Source organism: Mus caroli, unplaced genomic scaffold (genome assembly GCF_978045245.1).
Source record: "Mus caroli unplaced genomic scaffold, Mus_caroli_1 scaffold_1, whole genome shotgun sequence".
In the NCBI taxonomy this organism is placed as follows: Eukaryota; Metazoa; Chordata; class Mammalia; order Rodentia; family Muridae; genus Mus; species Mus caroli.
In genome coordinates this window covers 132,872,459-132,896,688 of record NW_028227256.1, presented here as the reverse complement: position 1 = coordinate 132,896,688, position 24,230 = coordinate 132,872,459, and the positions used below count along the sequence as shown (strand labels likewise).

The window sequence follows — 24,230 nt, the reverse complement described above, 5'->3', positions numbered from 1 at the left end:
ATAAATATATGTACATAGTTATATGTATAATTCTATAGAAGCATGCTTTTGAGAACTCCTTTAAGCCATTTAAAGAATTATTTGCATTTTCAAGTAAGTAATAAAAGATTGTTATCCTTAATGTTTTCAAAATTAGAAGCATTAAATGATAAAAGCAGTGTTTTTATATATTTCAAGATTATTTTAGTCATAATAATATATAGAGTTTATTATTACTTAGCATGTGGATAACTGTTGGATTTAACATTATCAAACATTTGGATCCAATATTTAAGTTACATACTTTTTCTAGAAAAATCACGTTTTTAAATGGCAAATGCTTTGTGCTATGTGTTTATGTTCATCCTGGAAGAAGGGACGTTTGTTATCACAGAGATGTATATAGGGAGAGACTGCAATGTCTGGAAGCTTTGTATCAGAGGCCTGGACATGTGTGGTTACAAGTTCTACTTGCTCCAGCTTTAATACAACATAGTGAACATTTTTAAATAACAAGTGCGTAGAATTCAAACGTATATTTGAGAAGGTAAAGCATAACTTTTTCACTATTACATGATTGGTTTTACCTAATGCAGGGCTTCTTTTAATTTTCTCAACTCTCTTATATAGAGTAATTATTTGGTGTTCATGGCAGAACTCTTCTGGTGGTTTGAAGTTGTGAAGCCTTCATTTGTGCAGCCTCGTGTTGTCCGTCCACAAGGAGGTAATCTATCTTGGTCATTTTTAATGTAGAAAAATGGAAGGTTTATATATTTCATTTGGTTTTGAGTTTTTGTTGTTTGTTTGTTTGTTTTAAGACAGGGTTTCTGTTTGTTTGTGTGTTTGTGTGTTTATGTGTTCTGAGACAGGGTTTCTTTAGTAGCACTGGTTGTCCTGGAAGAAGCTCTGTAGACTGGGCTGGGCTCAAACTCACGGAGATCCTCCTGCCTCTGCCTCCTGAGTACTGAGATTAAAGGTGTGAGCCATTATCGCCCAGCTCCTCTGGTTATTTTTTTTTTAGATAGAAACTTGTTATTATTTTAGATTCCAGCTATTATCCTTGATTTAAAAAAAATCTAATGTTTTAGTAGTCAAGGCAGGAATCAGAATATTATTATCTGCAGGAATCAGAATAAAATAGCCCTGTATTTGGTATCTTACAGCACAGAGCTCTCAGGGCCAAGTGGGCACCATCTTGCCATCCATACCTTTAATCCCTTTATTCCGATCTGCAGTTTTTATTTCTTACTTGATTCTTTGTTTTTAACATCCTGTTACCCAAACTCCACTCCATTAAGACTTGAATTTTCTTTTAAACAATGAAATACTTTGTGGTTATATTTTTTAAACTAGTAGCCTTTGTTATTACAATATAATTATGATAAAGACTGAATTGCTGGCAAAGGCTGGGAGCACAGCTCAATGGTGGAGTACTTGCCTAGCTTCCATACAGCCCTGGGTTCAAACTTCAGCTCTGCCAGAAAGCAAAAATAAATAAATAAATAAAGTAAAAGGAATTCCTTCTGGGTTTTTTGTAGAGCAAATGCTGTGTATGGCACAGTAAAGCTGGCTTTCATTTTTGAAATCAGACATACATTTCTGTATGTCTGATTTCAGCAAAAACGACTCTACGTTTAGCGTTTCTTCTAAACTTAGAACTTTCTTCCAGCTAAAATTATGGGGCTAGTTCTTTCTGCTACAAAGGGGGTTGTAAAGTAGCAAAAGAAACGTATTGTGGTGGTGGTAGGTAGACCTTACTTTATAAACTCTGCTGCCCGCAGGCCCCATGATGGGCAGCACGAGATAGCATGTATGTGATCTGACTTGGGAGCTCAAAGCCATTGAAAGGAGGTTCTAAATAGTGAGCTTGTTAGATAAGAATACCTCCCTGAAAGAAGTTTAGAGCCTTAAGGCTACTGTCACTTACCTTAATGATTATCATAACCAGTGTCTATACAATATTTTGCAGTTAGTGTGACTTTCACGTGCATTGCCTTTTGTGCCCGTGTCTGTGGAGCCCAGCACTCAGCAGTAATAGCAGCTTTTGCATCAAACATCACTCAAAACTAAGTTGTTCCCCTCAGATTACTTACAAGTGTATGTAAGCCAGATAGAGTGAAGGTTTCTCAGTGAAATTCTGACCGTCTTTAGTTAACTACAAACACACCAGCGATTCATAAAAAGCAAAATTGAAACCTACCTCATGTCTCTAAAATTCTGTGAAAACTTTCCTTGTCGGGCTTATCCTTGTCTTGAATACCTGTATTTATTTTATGATACCTATCCCACTAACCTTAAAGTGGATTTTTTAAGAGTCTGATTATATCAAGAAATTCTTTGACCTTTTGGAGATGATTTAAGGATACATTTATATTAGAAAGAGTTATGGGGAATAGAAGGGAAGGTTAAATGTTTGCTTGTGGCTCAGATGCCTGCCGTGGTGTTAGGAATCCATTGACGATACAGTGGCTCAGATGCCTGCAGTGCTGTTAGGAATCCATTGACGATACAGTTTTGAAGTTTCATCTTTTATTTTAGCTGAGCCTGCAAAAGACGTGCCATCGGTTCCTGTCTTAAATGCTGCCAAAAGAAACATCCCGGATAGTTCATCTAGTTCTGACTTCTCCTCCAGGTAGTCCACAGTGACTTCACTATTCCTGTTATTTACTAATGAAATCAAATAATACCTTGTCATAAAAAAGTTTTTAAGTTTTATAGTTAGATTTGTAAATTAACTTACAAGTAACTTATGCTACTAAGGCCTAGTTTAATTTAAATATAATTGGAATTTCTACTGAAATGAGTGTTTACATGAATAGGTTTTTAATGAACCAACACTGAAAAGTGGAGGATAATAATCTAAGTTCCAAATTAGGAAACTCAAGTTAAGCCTTGCTGCTGCCTTACTCCTGTAAGTGAGAATATTTAATATCCAGTTATTAATAGTGAGAGATATATCTAGTAGGTGACTCTTAGGCCTCATGGAACTTTTAGAATTATATCTGGATTGTTACATTTTTAAGCACATTTTCTTATGTCTGTGACATGTGTGGAGGTCAGATGACAGTTTGTAGGAGTCGGCTCTCTCCTATGCTGTATCCCGGGAGTAAGCTCAGGTCATCAGGCTTGACGAGTCCCTTTATCTGCTGAGCTGTCTTGCTGGCCCTGGATTTGTAGATTTCCTATTATTCAAAACTCTTTGAAACAGGTGTTCTCCACTTCTATTTGTTGCTGTAATAAAACACCATCTCTGTGCTGTCCACCTTCTACTCAGAAGTGACCAGTGAGCTTTAAGAATGTGTCATTCAGTCATGATTGGGACGAGGACCCTGAATGAACAGTCTCCCCATCCCTGGCCATGAAAAAATACAGCTTAGGTCCTATGGAGACTCATCCCTTTTACTTAGATACCCTAGTGGCTATTTTCTCTCTCTCTTCTAGGAGAACCCCAATAACCAGGTAGATTCCAAATCCTCTCCCTTGAGGAGTTCCTGTCTACTGTCATCCTAGGCTCCTAGGCCCTCTAATGTCTGTAAGTCTCCATGTGATCCTTTGTAGAACTTTTGAGGAAGGAGTTGATTAATTTTTCCACTCCCTGGGAATAATTTGGTCACATCTATAGATGTTACTGTTTCTAAATGAAAGGTCTTATGAGTAAAAAGGAGGCAGTCGCAGCAGAAGACAGCCAGCAGCTCTCCCACCTGCCCGGCTCCTACTTGATTCTAGAGTATCACAACGTCAAAATCCTCGGTGCAAGTCTGAAACTGAGATGGTTACCCAGCTCGTACTGCATGGTTAGCCGTTAACTGGGGAAGAAGAAAAGCACAAACACAGTTTAATAACCAGCTTACTGGTATTCAGGATCACCCTCTCTGGTCATAGAGTAAGGAAGAGTATAAACTATGGAGTGTATCTCAGAAATCGGACTATCACAGGCATGCTCGGGAACTGTGTGTTCATTGATAGGCCTAACAGTGAGTACAGGTAAACCGAGAAGACAAGCTGCACATAATTAGGAGGAAGAATCAGAGACCCCAGGTAGCATTTGGTGTGGACAGAGGCAGTTCTTCAGATTGAGCTTTCATAAGCGGTAAAGGCACAGCCTTGAGAGCGCCCTCCAAGTCTCAGTTTGTCTGAGCTGAGGGACAGTGTGACCTGAGCTGCTGAAGCTTCTGCCTCTTATCCCCATTCCCATCACTGGGCGATGAGGATATGTACCCCACTTGACACCAGCGGAACATGGTGCCTTAGAGCTTCAAAGGAGGACTTAAAGTATACCTTGATCTGGCCAGTTATCACTATTACGTGAGAAGCAGACTTGTCAGTTTCCTTGGACTGAGTACAGTAGGGCAGAGTGAGGTCAGAACAGGAAAGGTCTACAGACAGATGCTGTGCTGAAAGGCTTGTCAGGATTATCTGGGATTTTATTGTACAGAAGTTTTTGGAGATTCAAATTTCCCCCAAATACTGCAAATTAATGTTTTTTTTTTTAAATTTCATTGTTTATTAAAAGGTATGTGTTGTGTGGGGGGTGTAAAAGAGAGAAAGAGAATGTATTAGATATTACGTGGGACACTGGGAAGGAGCTCTGTTTACTGTCTCCTCATTGCCTTTTAGATATACACGACCGCAGACTCATTCTTCAGCCTCAGGTAATGTATTTCAGAAAGCCTATTGAGGAAAATGCTATGTTAAGTAGGCTAATTTGGAAATAAATTAGAATAAATATGAAAAATATCTAGCTTTTTTTTCTGAAAACTATCTGTTACATATGTGATAGGTGATCTGTAGCTCCATGCCTGCTTTCTTTCCCTTTTTTTGCGGTATTATGAACTAAACCAAGAGCTTTGTGTATCACATGCTAGGCAACTGCAGTACCAGTGGGCTGTGTCTCTATTCCTTGTGCTTGCTTTTGTTTTGTTTTTTAGAGACAAGGTCTCACATAGCCCAGACTGGCCTCAAACTCTTTATATAGCCAGAGTTGACTGTGAACTTCTGATGTTCCTGTCTTGCTTTGTAAGTGCTGGGAATGCAGGCATGTGCCACCGTGTCCAGCTAACAGAGGTGTGCCACCATGTCCAGCTAACAGAAGTGTGCCACCATGCCCTGTTTGTATTTTTCTTGTATTTTTCTAGCTTTGTGGTATCCAAGCTAGTCTTAAACTACTAACCCTCCTGCCCCAATCTCCCAAGTACTAGTATTATTACTATGTGCCACTACACTTAATGTATGGGTTTCTTTGTTAATAAAAAAAATTCTTGGGGCTGCAGATATGGCTCAGAGGTTAAGAGCACTGTCTGTGGGTGGGAGAGTATGGGGGACTTTTGGGATAGCATTGGAAATGTAAATGAAGAAAATACCTAATAAAAAGTATTAAAAAAAAAAAAAAGAGCACTGTCTGCTCTTCGAGAGGTCAATCCCCGGCAACCATATGGTGGCTCACAACCATCTATAATGAGTTCTGATACCCTCTTTTGGCCTGCAAACATTTATACAGGTAAAACACTATATACATAATAAATAAAAATTAAAATTCTTTATATGTATATACTTATTTTGGCAGGGAGGTAGTTTACTGAGGATTAAACATAGAGCCTCTCTTGCTAGTTGTATTAGCTATAGATTTCGTATAAACTTAAAAAAAAGTTTATACGAAAACTCCCATAAACTTAAAAAAAAAAAAGGAATTATTTACTTTTGTTTGTGTTATTGCAACTGTGGTTCCACCTTTTAGTGCCATGAATGACTTCTCAAATATGTCTAATATATGAGTTTCCCTTTTTTTGCATTTGAAGGAGGAATTAGAAGGTCTTCATCTATGTCTTACGTTGATGGCTTCATAGGAACATGGCCTAAAGAGAAAAGGTAAGCACGAAGTTTGGTAAGCACGTTACCAAAAATGCCAGCTTCATCTCCCTCTGCTTTGATGCTGTAGTTAGTCAGCTTGCCCAAGCATGATTTCAGCTAGGACCTAAATTTGAAAAGGGCAGCATGGGGGTCACAGAGGTGAGAGGGATGAACTGAAAGGAGATGAAGCAGCCCAGCTCACCGTGGGGTCGGCAGGCCGTGAACAGTGAAGGAAGGACAGACTTCCAAACTGCTCCATGCTATGTTTACAGTCGTTTCTTTCCTGCAGATTCTTAAACGTTTTGTCTTCTCGTCTTTTTCAGAACATCAGTGCATGGTGTTTCATTTGACATTTCTTTTGATAAGGAAGACAGTGCGCAGAGCTCCACTCCAAACCGGGGAATCATCCGCTCTGTTAGCAATGAAGGGCTCACTCTCAACAACAGCCGTGCATCCAAGCACATTAGGAAAAATCTGTCCTTCAAGCCAGTGAACGGAGAAGAGGAGGAGAGCATTGAGGAAGAGCTTCATGTCGACCGTCATGGTGACCTCCAATCATCCATGCCTCTCAACACGAATGAACTGAACTCTAATGAGAATACTCACTACAAGCTTCCAAATGGGGCTTTACAAAACAGAGTGCTTCTAGACGAGTTCGGGAATCAGATAGAAACGCCAAGCATTGAAGAAGCGTTACAGATAATCCACGATACTGAAAGACCTCCTCATACGCCACAGCCAGATCAGATCGCTAATGGCTTCTTTCTTCATGGTCAAGATCTGAGTATCCTGAATTCAAATATCAAGCTAAACCAGTCCAGTCCTGATAACATAACTGACACGAAAGGTGCCTTGAGTCCCATAACAGACACTACAGAAGTCGACACTGGAATTCACGTCCCTTCAGAAGACATTCCGGAGACCATGGACGAAGACTCCTCCTTGAGAGATTATACTGTTAGCTTAGACTCCGACATGGATGATGCATCTAAGCTTCTTCAGGACTATGATCTAAGAGCCAGCAACCCCAGGGAAGCCCTGAGTCCTTGCCCAAGCACCATCAGCACCAAGTCTCAGCCCGGGAGCAGTGCCTCCTCTAGCTCTGGGGTGAAGATGACCAGCTTTGCTGAGCAGAAGTTCAGGAAGCTGAATCACACTGATGGGAAAAGTAGTGGGAGCAGCTCACAGAAAACGACACCAGAAGGCTCCGAACTGAATATTCCTCACGTAGTGTCTTGGGCTCAAATTCCAGAGGAAGCCGGTGTTGCCCCAGGTCGGGACACAACACAGCTGTTGGCTTCTGAGATGGTTCACCTTAGGATGAGGCTGGAGGAAAAGAGACGTGCTATAGAAGCCCAGAAGAAGAAGATGGAAGCCGCTTTTACCAAACAGAGGCAGAAAATGGGAAGGACAGCGTTCCTGACTGTAGTGAAGAAGAAAGGGGAAGGGATTTCCCCTCTTCGAGAGGAAGCAGCAGGTGCAGAAGACGAGAAAGTATACACGGACCGAGCAAAGGAAAGGGAGTCACAGAAAATGGATGGACAGAGGAGCAAGTCCTTGGCAGACATAAAAGAGAGCATGGAGACCCCTCCAGGCAGATGGCTGAAGTCGCCAACCACGCCCGTTGATCCTGAGAAGCAGTGGAACCTGACGAGCCCTTCAGAAGAGACTTTAAATGAAGGAGAAATCTTAGAGTATACAAAGTCCATTGAGAAGCTGAACTCATCCCTGCACTTTCTACAACAAGAAATGCAGCGCTTGTCCCTTCAGCAGGAGATGTTAATGCAGATGAGAGAGCAGCAGTCCTGGGTGATTTCACCTCCACAACCCTCTCCACAGAAGCAGATCCGTGATTTTAAACCTAGACAGGCAGGCCTGTCATCAGCTGCTGCACCATTCTCTTCAGACTCCCCACGCCCAACTCATCCATCCCCACAGTCTTCCACCAGGAAGAGTGCATCTTTTTCTGTTAAAAATCAAAGGACTCCAAGGCCAAATGAATTAAAAATAACTCCTTTGAACCGAACCTTGACACCGCCTCGGTCTGTGGATAGTCTTCCTCGGCTAAGGAGGTTTTCCCCAAGTCAGGTGCCCATTCAGACACGGTCATTCGTATGCTTTGGTGATGATGGAGAGCCCCAAAAAGAGCCCAAACAGAAAGAGGAGATTAAAAAGGAGCCCTCAGAGTGCAAAGGGACTTTGGGACCTTGTGACCGTAATCCTGGGGAGAAGGAGATTAAACCTGTTGAATCAACAGTGTCTGAGGTGTTGTCACAGCCTATCACAGAGACTGTGTGTGTGACACCAAATGAGGACCAACTGAGCCAGCCCACAGAGCCACCTCCTAAGCCTGTTTTCCCACCTACTGCTCCTAAAAATGTCAATCTGATTGAAGTTTCTCTGTCTGATTTAAAACCCCCTGAAAAGGCTGATGTGTCTGCTGAGAAGTTGGATGGAGAGAGTGATAAGGAACAGTTTGACGATGAGCAGAAAGTATGCTGTGGCTTCTTCTTTAAGGTAATACTAATGACATCGTTTTGAGCCTCTTCCTAGGATGGGTCCTAGGAAATTTTCTAAGTTGATACATTTATTTCTTCAGTAACAATATCATTGATTACAAGACAGCCATTATTCCTGAAATGTGTCTAGGCAAACCAGGCCTTGGACTACAGAAGTACTAAGTACTGGCTCCTGAAACCATATTCCAGTGTGGACTCAGAGCTGCACTCTTCCACCACAGTCATGCCATCATGCCTGTAGTTAAATCATATTAGATGGTTTCCTTTCTCCCGTTCTCACTTTTATTGATGCTCTTTTAGGAATTCGTCCATTTCCAATAGGTAAAAAATGCTCAAATTGCATTGTATTTAAGTATGTTAAGGTTTTAACATTTTCTATCAACTTAAATTTTACAGACTTTTTATCAACTTGAGTTTTACAGACTTATCAGATAGGATCTTATAAAGTGAAATGTTTTAAAAGGATGTAGTAGTTTGATGTTATCATTGAGACACAGCTTCTCTTTTGCTGCAGTTCTGGGAACCAAAGCCAATGCTTTGCATACTGAACAGAGCTCTGCCAATAGCTATACTGTCCACCCCTGAAAAAACTCTAGAAACAGTTTTTAAAAAGACGTATACACGATCCATGGGCTGTGGTGTTACCTACTTATGCTCTGCAGGGTGGACTGCAGTTTGCCTTTCTGTAACTAGAAATGTATGTTTCAGTTTGTTGTTGGTAAGGCACTAAAGCCAGGTGATCGCTAATCCTGTGTCTGAACAGATTAGGAATATCAGTTTTAATCTTGCTATCACTGTTAGATTACAGCAGTTAAACAGTACTTCAGCCAAACAAGTGGCAGAGCCGGGACAGTATTACTTCCCGATAGTGAAGAGCTTAGGCTTTGAACACAGTATAGTAAAGCTTTTCTCCAGCTCGTTAGCCGACCGCCACATGCAAGAGGATGGTTTTCAGGTTCACACTCCTTCCCTCTGACTCAGCGGCTCTTGCCTCTGGCCTGTGATGCTCAGGGTAGATTTAGGAAAAGTGCCCCGAGCAGCCACAGCTTGAGACCTTAACATAGGTGACATGTGCAGCAGTGGTGGGGAGAAACAAGCATACCGACTGCTGAGACAGTGGGGTTGCTTGTTCTATTGTGATTTGTTTTAAATTTTAGCTCAGGATGCCTGTCCCTTAGGCCTCTGTCAGCATTTAGAAATTTGGATGTAAGTCGTGTTGTGTCTGCTAATCATGTAGAAGTATTGTTTTTAAATAGACGACTACTAACACATAGCAAAGTTATATGTGTAGGTTTAGAGACCTTTGCTACCATTTTTCCTTGCTCAGAAAGGAAACATGGGGCAGGAGCATCCCCAGTGTAATCTGGGCCTCCATGCATCTGCACTCCCTTCCATCCTGTTGATTCTATCTCCTGGACATGGGTCCCTAGCCTCTACTCACACCATCCTGTTCTTTACACTACTGTCTCCATGAGCCTGGCTCCACTGGAGACACCTTATTTATATTAAGTATGGTTCTGAATAGTAAACCTATGTCCTCCAGCGTTCTGGGCAAGTGTTTATAAAGTCCAAACCTTAGCCCAACTCAGGGACTTGGGCAGAATAACCCAGACCTACTTGTTTAGACTCTTGTTGTATCTTCTAGATTGTTCCTTAACTGTTTCCTCTAAGACTGTCCATGCTTCCTTGATTAATATCCCCACAGTGTCCCTGTGGGGTCCTGAGTATACTGACATCCATAGTTTAAGTTTCCCTCTTTTTCTTTTTTTTCTCACTTAGACTGTGAACATGCAGGGACACTGTTCTTTTTACCGAAAGCATAGCATAGTATGTGTGGTTGGTTAGCTAGATGCAGAAATGCATGTTTAAGCTGATGGATTTGATGTACCTTCAGACTTTTTCTGTTCACCATAGAATCTGTCTCTGGGCTCCCAGGCAAAAAGAGACAAAAGTCTTTTTTCCCTGTGTGCTTGGAAACCTGTAATGTGCAGCACTTGATGCCAATGCATCAGTCACTAGAACATAAGCGTCCTCAAGCAGTCATTAAGACAGTGAACCAGCACTAGGACGTGCTAGTTACTACGTGCTTGGATTGTAAGCACTGCACCGTAGAGGCAGGCATTCTGGGAACTGCCTGCCTTCAGTCAGTCCAGGAGGTTTACAGATGGTGACAAACTCTGAGAATGACAGAATTTCAGAAAAGGGAATTATGCCTAGGTCTTCTTCCAAGTGACCTGTCAGTCAAACTGTAAGTACCTCAGCTTAAAAAACAAAAACTAAGCTGGAGACAAGCAAACGCAACATTTATGTGACGTGACATTTGCTGGAGAGTTTTGGAATGCTTTTTATCTGATTTTTCATTATAATTTCAATGTGATTTTTTATAATGGGAGCCAAACTCTGCTATTGTAGGTTGTTTGTTAGGATGGAACCAAGTTATGTGGGGGCCAGTGCAGTGACTCAGTGGGGAAGACACTTGCTGGGAAGCCTGACAGTCTGAGTTTGATCCCTGGGACCAGCATTGTAGAGGAAGAGAACCAGCTTTTGCAGGTTGTATTCCGACTGCCGTGTGGGTACCATGTATGAATGCATGGGCACACAGGTCACAGATTGTAACTGATGTACACAGTTGTTTTCAGGCCATGAGGTGGCCACCAGGTAAAGGCTGTTAACACCAGGCCTGAAGGCCTGACTGAGTTCAGGCCTGAGATCCACTTGGTGAAGGGGAGAACAGACTCCTGCAAGTTACCTGCCAACCTCCACACATGCACCGTAGCAGGTGTGTGCACAGGTACACAAACTAAAACAGTAAGAAAGCACTTGTCTCTTCTTTTTTCTTTTCATGGCTGTTAAGGTTAGGATTTCTTAACATTTTGTGAATCATGTCCACATTTGGCAGGGTTGTAATTAGTTCAGCTTTCAGATAAAAGAGTAACGATAGGATGTGGCTATGATAAACTAGAATCTAAATGTTTACTCTTTTTGTTCTTAGGATGATCAAAAGGCAGAGAATGATATGGCAATGAAGCGAGCAGCTTTGCTGGAGAAACGGCTAAGAAGAGAGAAAGAGACCCAGCTTCGGAAGCAGCAGCTGGAAGCAGAGATGGAGCATAAGAAAGAGGAGACGAGGTGAGGAGGATGCTGCACTGATCTGCACTGAGACTCAGGCTCTTTAGAGAGAACTGCAAGTGTGCCTTCAGGGCAGGCAGTGTTCTGTCAGCTCTGGAGCGACAGGAGTCTTCAGGAACATTGTGGGGGACAAAAAGGAGCGAGACCATTGTTGACTAGGGGCGGTTTTAGAAGTTCAAACTATTCTTTTTGCTTGTCAGAGTAAAGGAGTGTTAACTTTAAAAGTTAATACTAATGTTTAAATACCATTAATTTAAATAACTGAGAAACACATACAGAGAGAGGAAAATGACCAAAATTTTAAATTTTCTCAAGGACATTTTAATCCAACTATGTTTTCCCCCAAGGTTCTGAAATATTTTCCTCCCTTCAACCATGTAACTCTTTCCAGTGTCGTTTGTATTTGGTATACAAAATAACCAATTTGGCCATTTGGTTTCTTAGACGAAAAACTGAAGAAGAACGTCAGAAGAAAGAAGATGAGCGAGCACGGAGAGAGTTTATCAGGCAGGAATACATGAGGAGGAAACAGCTGAAGCTGATGGAAGACATGGATACAGTAATCAAGCCTCGACCTCAGGCGGCTAAACAGAAAAAACAGCGGCCGAAATCCATTCACAGAGATCATATTGAATCTCCCAAAACACCGATCAAAGGCCCTCCAGGTAACCCCAGTTATTTCTGAGGAGTCTGTTCATAAACACCAGCTTGGCTTGGTGTGCTCACTTGACAGTGCTTTGGTAATACTGACGTGGACAACGGTTTGAGATGATGCATGGTCTTATTGGAAACCAAAATAAGCTAAGGAAATTTGTATTTAATCGAGGTGCATTGTGTGTGCATGCATATATCCAGTAAATCCAGTGTGAATGCTAAATGTGAATCTGCAGATGTAGCAACCTTCCTTCCCCCTAAGACAAGGGCTCATACAGCGGAGGCTAACCACAAACGCACCACAAACGTTATAACCGAGGATAACCTTGAACTTCTCATCCTCCTACCTCTGCCCCGTAAGTGCTGGAATTACAGGCATGAACTACCTCTTCCTTCTAATGCAGTGTTGGGGATTGGCTCCAGGGCTTTGTGCTTGATGGGCAAGTAGTATTCAACAACCACACTATGTCCCCAAGGCTTTCACTACTGTTTACAAACATAAATGAGGAGACAGGTGATGTGCATGCTCGGTGTAAGAAGCATCCCTGTACTTCTGTCTAGGCCCTTCCTGTGAGGTTTAAGGGCTCTGCCATTGACCATTTCTTGAGACATTGATATCCAGACAGTAAAGAACATCAGGTCAAGACTGCAAAGGTCCTCCTTTAAGGTACAAATAGCCAAAAATCCAAAATTATAATTTCTTGGAGTTGAAAAATTCAAAATACATAATTTTTAGCCATTTTATTTAATATAGTGCCATGGAAAATTTCCGAGAATTTCTACAGTTAGAGCTGAAGATTAAAAAAGTAGAGGCCTTGCCTAATATTCTTGAGACTCTAGATTTTATCCCTATCACTCCAAAAACTAAGAATTTCTAAAGTTACTCTGGATTGTGGGTGGAGGGGGTAACCTAAAATTGACCAAGCAGTGAAGCTTGGCTTCTGTGCTTGCTCTTCAGCACAAGCTGGCCTCCAGCTAGCAACTCAGCGTCAGTATTCCAAATGCTGAGGCTATAGGGATGAGCCTGGTTTGTTTGGTGAGACTCTTTGATTTATAACATTGGCTGATGTGCGAGGAGATGGCTAGGACTAGGGGGATAACTCAGTGGCTAGGAGCACTTGCTGCTCTTGCCAAGGACTAGGGTTTGGTTCCCAGCACCCACATAATAGTTCACAACCAGTGGTTCATAATTCCAGGGGATCCGGCACGGTCTTCTAGTCTCCATGGACACCAGGTATACAGGCAGTGCATATACATACATGCAGGCAAAATTTAAGAAAAGAAAAATCAAAACTAAAAATTGTTGGAAGAAATTTGTAAGCTAATTTTGCACGGAGGAATTAAATATTGCAAAGTATATTGGGGTGTTTGTTTGTTTGTTTTTTTAAAAACCTGGTTAGGGTATCAGGTCTCCTGACCACTTTACTTTGGAAACAGCACGTTAGTTTTATTGTTGCCTAAAACTTGATTCTTAGTTAAAGTTGTGGATATATGCATGCAACCTACTGTGTGCTTTGATTCAGAGTAAAGAAAGGAGGAAATGACAAAAGCCCAATTATCATTGCTGGTGTTATCTAATGAACAGACTCTTTCCTAGTTTCTTCTTTTACAGTTCCAATTTTGTTTTTGTTCAGGATCACGAATTTCTCGTGTTTTTTCAGTCTCTAGCCTCTCTTTGGCATCGCTGAACACAGGTGATAGCGAGAGTGTTCATTCAGGCAAGAGGACGCCAAGGTAAGCCCAGAGCTTTTGGATGTTTTTCACAGGAAAGAATGTGGTACTTGCAATTATATAAAAATGTAAATAAAAATTATTTATTTTATAATAAGTGAAACATCACAAATTTTTAGCTTTGCTGATCTAAGAGTTTCTGTTAAAATGATATGAGGTGGGGCCACTAAGATGGCTCAGTAGGTCCCGGCATCTGCCGCCATGCCTGATAACCTGAGTTTAGTCTCGGGGACCCACATGGTGAAAGGAGAGAAATGACTTCAGCAAGTCACCCTCAAATCTTCTGCATGACATTGTATGCACATGCGCACGCGCGCGCACACACATTGTATAGTTATTAATTATGATATAATTATAATGACTTACTTATCAGTGCTCTTTTAGAATTTGAATTAATGTTAATACTTTTATAAGCTATAAACACTAATAGTGTTTTATACAATAGTTGCTAATATGACTATGATTAAATAATAGAGAAAAATAAAATCTTCCTTCCCATTGAAGACAATGACATTAGAATAATCCCAAAGTCACTTGCTTATTTGAATGTAACATTTTGGAGCATTTGTATCTAAGTCACAGATATAAGGACCCATGTCTTTTTTCTCTAGCATATAGATTTGAAAGATCAGTGTCACCTTGAATTAGAAGACACACATCAAAAAAGAGTGCTTCTGGTACCCAGGAGCTCAGTGTGCACACTGTCTCACCAGTCCCTTGTACTAGTCTTCAGTTTTCATATAGAAAGAGTTCATCCCAACAGATATTTACAGTGTGCCTACCATGGCCATAAAGAAGAGGCGGTATTAGCACTACCTCATTTCTAAAGCTCTAGGTTGGTTTGGTTGATACAGTCACATGCATCCGCAGGAGCTCAAAGATGCTTTTTTCTGAGACATAAAATGTAAGGATATTCATTGTTTAGGTCAGAGTCTGTAGAAGGCTTCTTGTCTCCAAGTCGTTGTGGCAGTCGGAATGGCGAGAAGGACTGGGAAAACGCATCCACAACTTCTTCGGTGGCTTCCGGCACAGAGTACACAGGTCAGTGTGAGCATCCAGGGGAGATTCTGAGTTACCTCGCTAACGAGAACAGGCATGGGGCAGGTGGTGCAGGTTTGCATCACAAACACAAGCGTGTGGTACAGTAAGGAGAGGGGTCACTGTGAGGTGCGAGCCTTTCAGTGATGCAGCCCCACTGAAGGAGGCAGTGACTCGCCCCTGGTGAGTAAGGTAGGTCTCTAAATAGAACTAAAGATAGAACTTAGATGCCAGCTGCCTATACTCCTGGCCACTTCAAAGAAACCTTAGAGAAGTCTCATCAACAAAATATGTTCCTCATGACTATGTGAAGGAAGTCCATAAGGACTTCATAACTCTCCCTAACATCAAGACTTCGGTTATAGTCAGCCTAGTAACTTAATGAGACTCTGTCTCAAAATAAAAACAATAAAGCTTATTGGGGGAGTGTTTGCCTAATTTGCATGAAGGCTGAGCACCAACATAATGATGACAATGATATCAAGGGAGCCTAAAGGTAAGGGCATCAAATCTAGGAGGTGTCATCCTCACTGTCCCTGCTCCCTCCAGCTCCTCTTCCAGCCTCTGTGGGTGGGCAGCACTGACCAAAGCCAGACTAGAGTCTAGAAAGTGAGAGTACAGCTAAAGACCCAGAGCAGAGGCCAGAGTGAGGAGATGGGCACCTGTGTGCGTTGAAGGACAGGAAGGATACGGGGTGGGGACAGCAGGAGGAGGAGATGGTCCCATGCACCTGAGACTCCTTACCATACCCTCAGTAGCCAAGAACCAGTTCGAAATTGTATTTACTTTCTGGCTTCCCCCTTCCCCTCTCTATTCTTTAGCTGCTTAGTACAACTTCCTACGGTCTATCTGACAGCCTCTCTCTCTCTCTCTCTCTCTCTCTCTCTCTCTCTCTCTCTCTCTCTCTCTCTCTCTCTCTCCCTCCCTCCCTCCCTCCCTCCCTCCCTCCCCCTCTCTCTCTCTCATTTATTCCATGTGTATGAGTCTTTTGCCCATGTGCATGTCTGCTTTCCACTTGCATACCTGGTATCTGCATCAGGAAGAGATCAGATCCGCTGGGGCTAGAGTTAGAGATGGTTAGGACCCACTCTGTGGGTGCTGGGAATCAAACCCAGGTGCTGTGGAAGAGCCAGCAGCCAGTGCCACCTCTCCAGCCCCAGTCTGACAGCTTTTAGTGTGAGACTGGACAATATTTCCATGTTGCTCCCTCTGCCTTTGTAAAGTTGAACAACCTGGAAAGAAAAACTGTTCTTCTTCATTTTTGTGTGCACATGCAGAACCAGAAGAGAACCAGTATATGCAGGTGGCGCTGCCTTTGGAGTTTTAAACAGGGTCTTGTTAGATATCCGGGGCTAGCCTTGAACTACCTGCTTTCTGAATACTGGTGTTAAAGGCATATGCCATCACATCCAGCTGTGGGTTTTTGAAACAGGGTTTCATTTGCCTGTCTCCACCTCACTAATACTTTTTTTTTTTTTTTTAAATAGAGTGTGGGTCCTAGGGGGTTGAACTGACATCCTTGTGCTTGCAAGAAAAATGCTGACTGACTGAGCTATCTTCCAAGACTACCTTCTGGCCTTTTACAAGCTAAAGCCAAGTATGGTGGCTTCCAATGGTCACCTGAAGAGGGTGACCATGAGTTTGAGGCCAGCCTGGACTTAAAGTAATGTGAGTCAGTCTCAAGAAAGCTAAAGTAAACTAAGGGTTACTCTTGGGCCCGTTATGCTTTAATCTGACGAGTAAGTAATCCAGCCAGACGGGGACGATTAAGGAGACAGTGTAACAGGTACAAGCAATATCTTATTTCTAACACTGCCTTCATGGGACAGCAGCAAAAGGCCACAAGAATATCCTCCAAATGTGTCCTGTGTGAATAAAACCATGTTGTGGCTAGAGTGTAGCCACACCTAAGGGCTGGACATGGTGGTGCGCATCTTTAATCCCAACACTTGGGAGGCAGAGGCAGGCAAATCTCTGTGAGTTTGAGACCAGCCTGGTCTAGCTGGGGAGTTCCAGGACAGTCAAGGCTATTGATCCTCCTTCCAATCAGAGCTCAGTTCTCACTTGGAGTGTCAGCAGTGTGGCAGCTCCAGCATGGAAAACTAACAGTGTTTCTGTCTTAGAAATGTTATTTCTATAACTGTTGTAAATGTTTCCTGCAGGACCAAAGCTTTACAAGGAACCTAGTGCAAAATCCAATAAACACATAATACAGAATGCTTTAGCTCATTGCTGTTTGGCTGGAAAAGTAAATGAAGGTCAGAAGAAAAAAATACTAGAGGTAAGCGTGCTCTCACGGAAGTTACATCTAGGAGCATTTCCTGAGAAGCCTCAGGAGTCTCCTGCATGGATGGGGGAAGGGGAAGTGCTGTGACAAGCCGCTAGAGTTTGGCACCATGAGAAGGGTCTGCAGTGATGTGTGTTAGTGTTAGATGGAGTTACTCTACTCTCAAGAGTTCTGGAAGACTTACAGTTTAATTAAAAGCCATGGAGAGACTTTAAAATGTGTCAGTAGTGTACGGTGGCTGAGCACCTACTTAGCATGTGTAGGCGATCCTGATAATGCCAAAATACTAATAGAAAGTTTGGTTTTAGACTTTGTCATAAGTTTTAACCAAGAAATATTAACAAGTATATATAAACATTTAGTAAAATGTTAGAGCTTCATTGTTATCTTGTTTTTGTTTTCTGTTCTAAAGGAAATGGAGAAGTCAGATGCCAACAACTTCTTAATCTTGTTCCGGGATTCAGGCTGCCAGTTCAGGTCTCTGTATACTTACTGCCCAGAAACTGAAGAAATCAATAAACTGACTGGGATAGGTCCTAAATCTATCACTAAAAAGATGATTGAGGGACTTTACAAGTACAATTCTGACAGAAAACAGTTTAGCCACATACCTGCTAAAACTTTATCTGCTAGCGTGGATGCTATTACCATTCATAGCCATTTATGGCAGACCAAGAGACCAGTAACCCCAAAAAAACTCTTACCCACTAAAGCATAGGCAGCAGGAGATGCTCGCTTCAGAACCTTTGTGGTAAATTTGTACTTCATCTTTCCTGCCTATAGAAAACCTTTCTAATTGCCAACAAGATTTTTATCAATTAAAACTGGACCTTAACTCTGTTGTTGTGAACAACTGGAATGTAATCACAGTGTTTGGAATGCCGACGGTTCTTACTAGGTGATAAGTCCACGCGATGAAGGAAATGCTTTGATTCACAGGCGGAGATTTGTATGTTAGCAGGCTCACCTGCCTGTGTTAGAGGCCGTGCAGCACTGAATTCTCATGGACACAGCGGGCCATAGGCTTGAGGTGTGGCTAGATGGCAATTATGTGATGTATTCTTTTTGCCCCTGTACTGTGTGTGCACATCTTCAAATGGTTTTGTTGTTGTTGTCGTTCCTGTTCCCTCTCCTGCAATTATTCTAAGCTGCCTTTGTGTTTGTTTTATGTGGAGATCATGAAAGTAGAAAGTTCCCGTTGAAAAGTAACTTGCACCTTTCATATGATGTTAAGAGAAACACTAGTGTTAGTTTTACAGTAGCCCTCGTGTTCTGACGGTGTTACAGTGTTTGCAAGAATCCTTCTAAGTATTTACATTCTGTATTTATTACTCACACAAGTATTAACTTTTCTCTATTAGTAAGGAGGTGTTTAAAAGCTGCTGCTGGGCCCCCTGCAAACCACACAAGCTAACCCAGCACATGCTGAAAGAGGCTGCTGATGAAATCAGTGCTGGCCGTCTCTACACCACTTCTGCCAACTCAGAATAAATCAGATTGTACTTTTAACAACAACAAAGCACTTTGTATTGCGTTTAAAGTGCGTCACTGTATAAGCTGGCAGAAGTGAGTGAGTGACACGTGAGTGCTGCCTTTCTATATGAAAGCATACAGCTTCCTGGCAGCTCAGGAGGCCTTTATATTTATAACCGATAGGGAAATTATATTTAGGTTTTTAAACATGCACAAAGGGCTACATTTTGATTTGAAAGTAGCTTCCTGTTATTTTACTTATACTGGGTTTTCTTTCCTTTGAATCCTTTTCCAGTGGAGCAGCTTAGATCAGGGCACACTTGACATCTCCTCTCCATGATCTTTCTTCTTCAGCAAGCATACCAGAGGGTTAGTTGGGGGAAAATTTCATTCTCAGGAAAAGACTTGAATGATTGATTGTGTGGCCCTTTTATGTTTCAGTGTTGTGACAACGGTGTACACTAGTGGGGAAGACATTGTTTATAAGTGAGAGAGTAGTTTGTTTTCTTTCATGGGATATAGAGATGAAATATGTACATTTCTCTAATTAAGTTGTTTAGAGAGGGAACTCGTGTCTCATGTATTTACTTATTTAAAAAGAAGAATGGAATGGGAAGTCCCTCAGCTGTACTTTTCTATTATAAAGCCTTTAGGGATCAGTGCATCTGGGTTTTCAACATTTTCTCAAATGCTGTCAATATTTTACTGTAATTTATGTTCTTATATTTATGTATATTTGTTAAAACTGTAAAAAAAATTTTCACAGATTTTTTTCCAATACCTGTGCAAAATGTATGTGTAGCTCAAGACTATTGTGATCTACTGCTTGCATGTGAGAGAGCAGGGTATGTAACTCTTATATTTTAAATGTATACATACTGTGTATATATAAATATTAAAAATGGGAAATTTCACATTTTACCTTTCAGACACCAATTTTTATCACAATTAAAAGGAAATGGGCAAAGACATCCTTATGATAAGACTAGTTTAAGAGTTATAAACAAACTTAATCAAAACAAAGTGAATTATAGACAAAGGAATTTAATAAGCATTTTCTACTACTAACCAAGGTCTTTTCCCTATCAAAGCAGCCTCCTTGCTGTCACCTGAGTATTGAATAAAGAAAAGTCAGGTGCAGGACATTGAGAGAACTAATGAACACTGACCTCGCCTGTCTTCGTTCTTACATCTGTATATCCAGCAACTGAGCAGAATGTCTAGTGTCTAAAGGTGTGATGTGAATATTGCCACAAAGTTCATTGCTCTCAGTATAAGATTTTACTTTATTAATGCAAGAGGAATACAGATATATTTCTTTAGTCTGCAGATTTTTTTTATTATGGTGCAGCTTTTTAAATTATGTTTTAAAATTATACAAATGAAAAGATGCCATTCCATAAAGTTTGGAGATTTCCATCAACCTTACTGAAACACAAGCGTTGTCATCGTTGGAGGTCAAATTACCATGGTAACTACTCAGTTAAATTTGCCAAATCCTTGTCATGGTAACCAGTGTGACCTGTCAACTCCTGCTACTTACCACAACTTGTAAAGTTTTCCTCTCAGTTTCTCAGCTTTGTTTAGGAGGACTATTGTTTGTATCTGGCTGCTCACAGCCAGAGTCTCCTTCTTTGATGGGACTCATGGACACTGTTGGGCGATGTGCAGTGTGTAGTGTGCTTCCTGTCCACTCCTGAGCGCTGCAGATGATCCGTCAGGCTTGCTCGTTCCTGGGAGTTACAGTGTAGTTCCCCTTTCATTTGAATAAAAGCATGGCACCAACTGACGCTGATTCTTCAATAAAGTGTGTGTTGTCTTGTCTTGTGTTTGATAACGTTATTTGGACTCAGGAGAATAAATACATCATGAAATTTTCCTGTCAGCCTAGGTTTAAATTTAGTAATTGAATATTTACCTAAGTTATTTTTAATATTAAATTATGGTTGAGTGCCTTTTGAGGTGGCCTTACGATGTTGCTAAGTTTCTGTGCTTTGCTCCGACTCTCACATGTTTATGTTCCTTATACACAATTACACTGTCTCTAGTGAGTTGAGAATTGTGAGGTGTGAGTACCACTGCATCTTCAGTGTGGCTCTGAGCCCCTCTACACAGTGGCCAGTTCTGTACCATTCTCTAGCTGTCACTTGTGCTCAGTTTATTTGGATGAAGGCATGAAATAAATCCTGATAGCCAAAACAACCCTCATACATAACTGTGTGCTCAGACACTGCCTGAGCCGCACTCTTTTGTAAGATGCTCAGTCCTCAGCCAAGTGGTTGTGGTGCACATCTTACTCCCAGCACTTAGGCGGTAGAAAGCAGGCAGATCTCTCGAAAAACCAAAAGATAAACAAAAAAAAGACACTCAGTCCTCAGAGTACAACTATACTTCCATAAGTCTCCAGTATTTTAATTTTCCAAAATAAAAACATTTGATCCTAAAAACTGAGTGTATCAGCAGAGGGAGGAATATCCATAAACTATGATGCTTTCCCTTCCCCTGGCTAATAAACACTGGGTGAACGCTGCTGGGGTCGAGGAAAATGCCCCACAGCAGACAGGAGCATCTTTACTACTAACCCCTATACAGAGATAATGAAGGAAAGCTGATAAATCAAAGAGCCTCAATCCTATGACCAGGAATTAGAAAAAACATTCTGAAATGAGTGAAATCCCATCATCCCATAGAAATAGTGCTACCTAAAACCAGGGCTGTGCTTTCAGAACAAGGGTTTCTTTTTAAAAAGAAATCAGTTTTTTGTGGGGTTTGTATAAATCGATGGAGTTTGAATCATCTCATGTTTGCACCTTTGGGCATCTAGGCTTCTCAAAAGCACCTCAGCAGTGCAGTGCGGTGCTTAGACACCAAAACTTAGTGTCACTGTTGCACATGAGTATTGACCAGTGTTTTCTATTTGTGTTACAGAAGGATAGGAAGTTACTGAAGAGATGGCTCAGTGGTCTGTATGTACTCTGGTTACAGGGGAGCTGATGTATTCTGGCCTCTAGACACCAAAAGTACCTGCCAGTTGGTAAATGAGTCAACTAAAGAGACAGTTGTCAAAAATAGAGTGGCCAGTACAAGTATTTACAATCCTTATCCAGGGAACTGCAAATGAAGACTAAGATCCCCTCTCGTGAATTCACAGTGGCTGTCATTGAAAGGCACATTACAAATGCTAGGCTAGAACCTCCAGAGTCTCTTTCTTCCTTTCCTACTAATGGAAGAACCTTGATCCCAGGCAGTAACCAGAACCTACCTGGTGTGTTCCTTGTCCTCAGTGCCACTGGCTCATGCCAGGCATGGGTCTCCCTCCACACTCTACTCACCTAAGCACCAGTTTCATCGTGTCATCCCACTGGTCAAAACCTTGCTGGACTTGGTAAACATCACTTCCCACAGTGGGCCCCACAGGCTCACCGAGCTCACTTTTTAGCATGGCTGAAGCAGATTGATTTGTAGACACACCAAAACAGAAAACTAAGACATTGCAAGCTATCAAAACTGGCTGGGGTTGGGGGGGGGGGTCTAACTATATGGACTTCTCTGTAGTTTCCTGTTCAGCATTGTATTTTAAACTACATGGAGAACTGCAGTGGAGGTGGTCATCTTATCTCACTGCTTGGAGCCACAGAATTTTCGTTAGCTCACACACATCTTCAGAAACCCTTAAACTTGCTTTGGCCTTGACACATGGCAGGATGTCACAATCTGCATTTTATCACGGTTACTAGTACAGGATGACTTCTCTCTAATGCATGCGCCCTGCTTGAGAGGAAGCCCCCTAAGTCCCATTCTCTGTGTTAAGTTCCCTGATACCACAATCCTTGCCCAGAAGCAGGCAGGGGCTGTTTACAAAGTCAGTCTGAACGGAAAGTGACTTTAGAATTGGTTTCATTGCATGGCAGAATCACAGCACTGGGGAGGGTCAGCCCTTTTAGGTCACTCTTGCTGTGAATAGCTAGAAATCTGCACTAAAATGTGAAATCACTGAGAAGTGATGGCAGGCAGGTAGATGGGAGGGCAGAATACTTACCATTAAATGTTATTTCCTTTCCAAACAAATTCTGGGGGCATTTTTACATGGAGGGACTTCCCTGTTGCTTGTCTTTAAATTTTCTGGTGAGTTTGTTTAAACCTTTTTTTTTTTTTTTTTTTTAAGTTTTAACCTTACCAGAAACCACTTTTTTGAAAGCTACATTCCTCCCTAGATCTCCAGTTCTGTTCCTACTCTCCTCCCCCATGCCCTCCAAGGGCCACCAAAGAAATACAGGTATATCTAGCCCTGGGACAATTATACAGCTTCAGGCCACAAGGCTTTCACATTGATTCATCCCCTAAGCTAGAGCCCAGTGCTCCTGTTTGACTCAAGATAGTGTCCATTCCCAGCTACCCCACATTTAGTACCTGAAAGTATCTAAAATAATTGAATATCTAAGATGCTTAGTATGAGGGTGGTTGTGTGTGTATGTGTGTGTGTGTGTGTGTGTGTGTGTGTGTTCATGCACATGTATGCCAGCCATCTCTCAGTGCAGGACCAGGGTGGCTACTATTGATTCCCTGTGCCCCTCAGTACATGCTCACACCTACAAAGGACCAACCCCAATAGAGGAAGAGGATTCCTCATTCCCAGTTCAAGCTGCATCATTGGCATAAAAACACATGATAGGGTTTTACTTGTTTTAACTCGATCTTAAGATTCAAATTCTAACTTCCCCAGTCAACTGCCTGGCAGAGTGGGGAAGAGCTGTGGTTTTAATGATTCTACCAGTTTATCATCTAACATTGGCCCCGAGGGATTCGTCATCAGAGTGACACCAGGTCCTAGGATTTGTGGTGGTCGAGTCTTGATTTCTGGATGAGGTGTCTCTGTAGATTCCATACATAACCCAGCTGCTGTGTGCAAGGCAAATTCTCTCCTGGAAAGAAGTAGCACTCAGCAGAACAGCTGTGGAAAGGGCACCTGGAGAAGACACCACCAAGCCATATAGCAGGCTCACGACCACCTGTAGCTCTAGGTCCAGGGGGTCCAACACCTGGCCTCCATGGGCACCAGGCACACAGGACACATAAAGGCATTCTTATACCTGTAAGTCTTTAAGAACAATAGCCATAGAACTCAATGTTCACACATCATGTGTTAACTGTTACGGTTGCTGTGACAAAGTATCTGACGGCAACTTAAAGGAGAAAAGATTTATTTTGGGCTCTCAATTTGAGAGGGTTCAGTCCAGTGCAGCCCAAGAGACTGTGATGGAATTCACACAGGTTGGGGTGGGGTTGGCCTATACAAGGTCTTCCCCTCTTACAGCTCTGCATCTACTAACTACATCCTGTGTCCAGAAGGTTCCACAGCATTCCAAGACAAGACCACTAGCTGGAGACCCAAGTATGTACATGTGCCTGTGAGGGACACTTTACATTCCAAACCATAGCACATGCACACAGAGAGTAACATTTTAAACTGAAGATGACAACAGCAAGAAGCTGTAAGATTAAAAACTTTAAGATAGCTGAGAAAAAGTCTGGAAAAATATCAGAACTGAATGTGATCATGATTCATTCTAAGT

General features: G+C 41.9%; 1 protein-coding gene across 4 annotated transcripts in view; it reads left to right on the top strand.

Annotated features, from left to right (window-relative positions):
* Camsap2 (calmodulin regulated spectrin associated protein family member 2) overlaps positions 1-20,481 on the top strand; it is a 78,915-nt gene extending 58,434 nt beyond the window's left edge. For 2 of the 4 annotated variants that reach the window (XM_029476035.2, XM_021175928.3), the window contains 11 exons: positions 610-703; positions 2,518-2,611; positions 4,597-4,631; positions 5,775-5,844; positions 6,150-8,343; positions 11,338-11,474; positions 11,919-12,139; positions 13,763-13,862; positions 14,785-14,900; positions 17,060-17,178; positions 17,597-20,481. In XM_029476035.2, the coding sequence (XP_029331895.1) occupies positions 610-703; positions 2,518-2,611; positions 4,597-4,631; positions 5,775-5,844; positions 6,150-8,343; positions 11,338-11,474; positions 11,919-12,139; positions 13,763-13,862; positions 14,785-14,900; positions 17,060-17,178; positions 17,597-17,902 (3,486 nt within the window). In that variant the 3' untranslated portion in view covers positions 17,903-20,481. The remainder of the gene's footprint in view (positions 1-609; positions 704-2,517; positions 2,612-4,596; positions 4,632-5,774; positions 5,845-6,149; positions 8,344-11,337; positions 11,475-11,918; positions 12,140-13,762; positions 13,863-14,784; positions 14,901-17,059; positions 17,179-17,596) is intronic. The other 2 variants (XM_021175974.3, XM_029476040.2) reach the window with 1 other exon arrangement.
* The last annotated feature ends 3,749 nt before the right edge of the window (positions 20,482-24,230 follow it).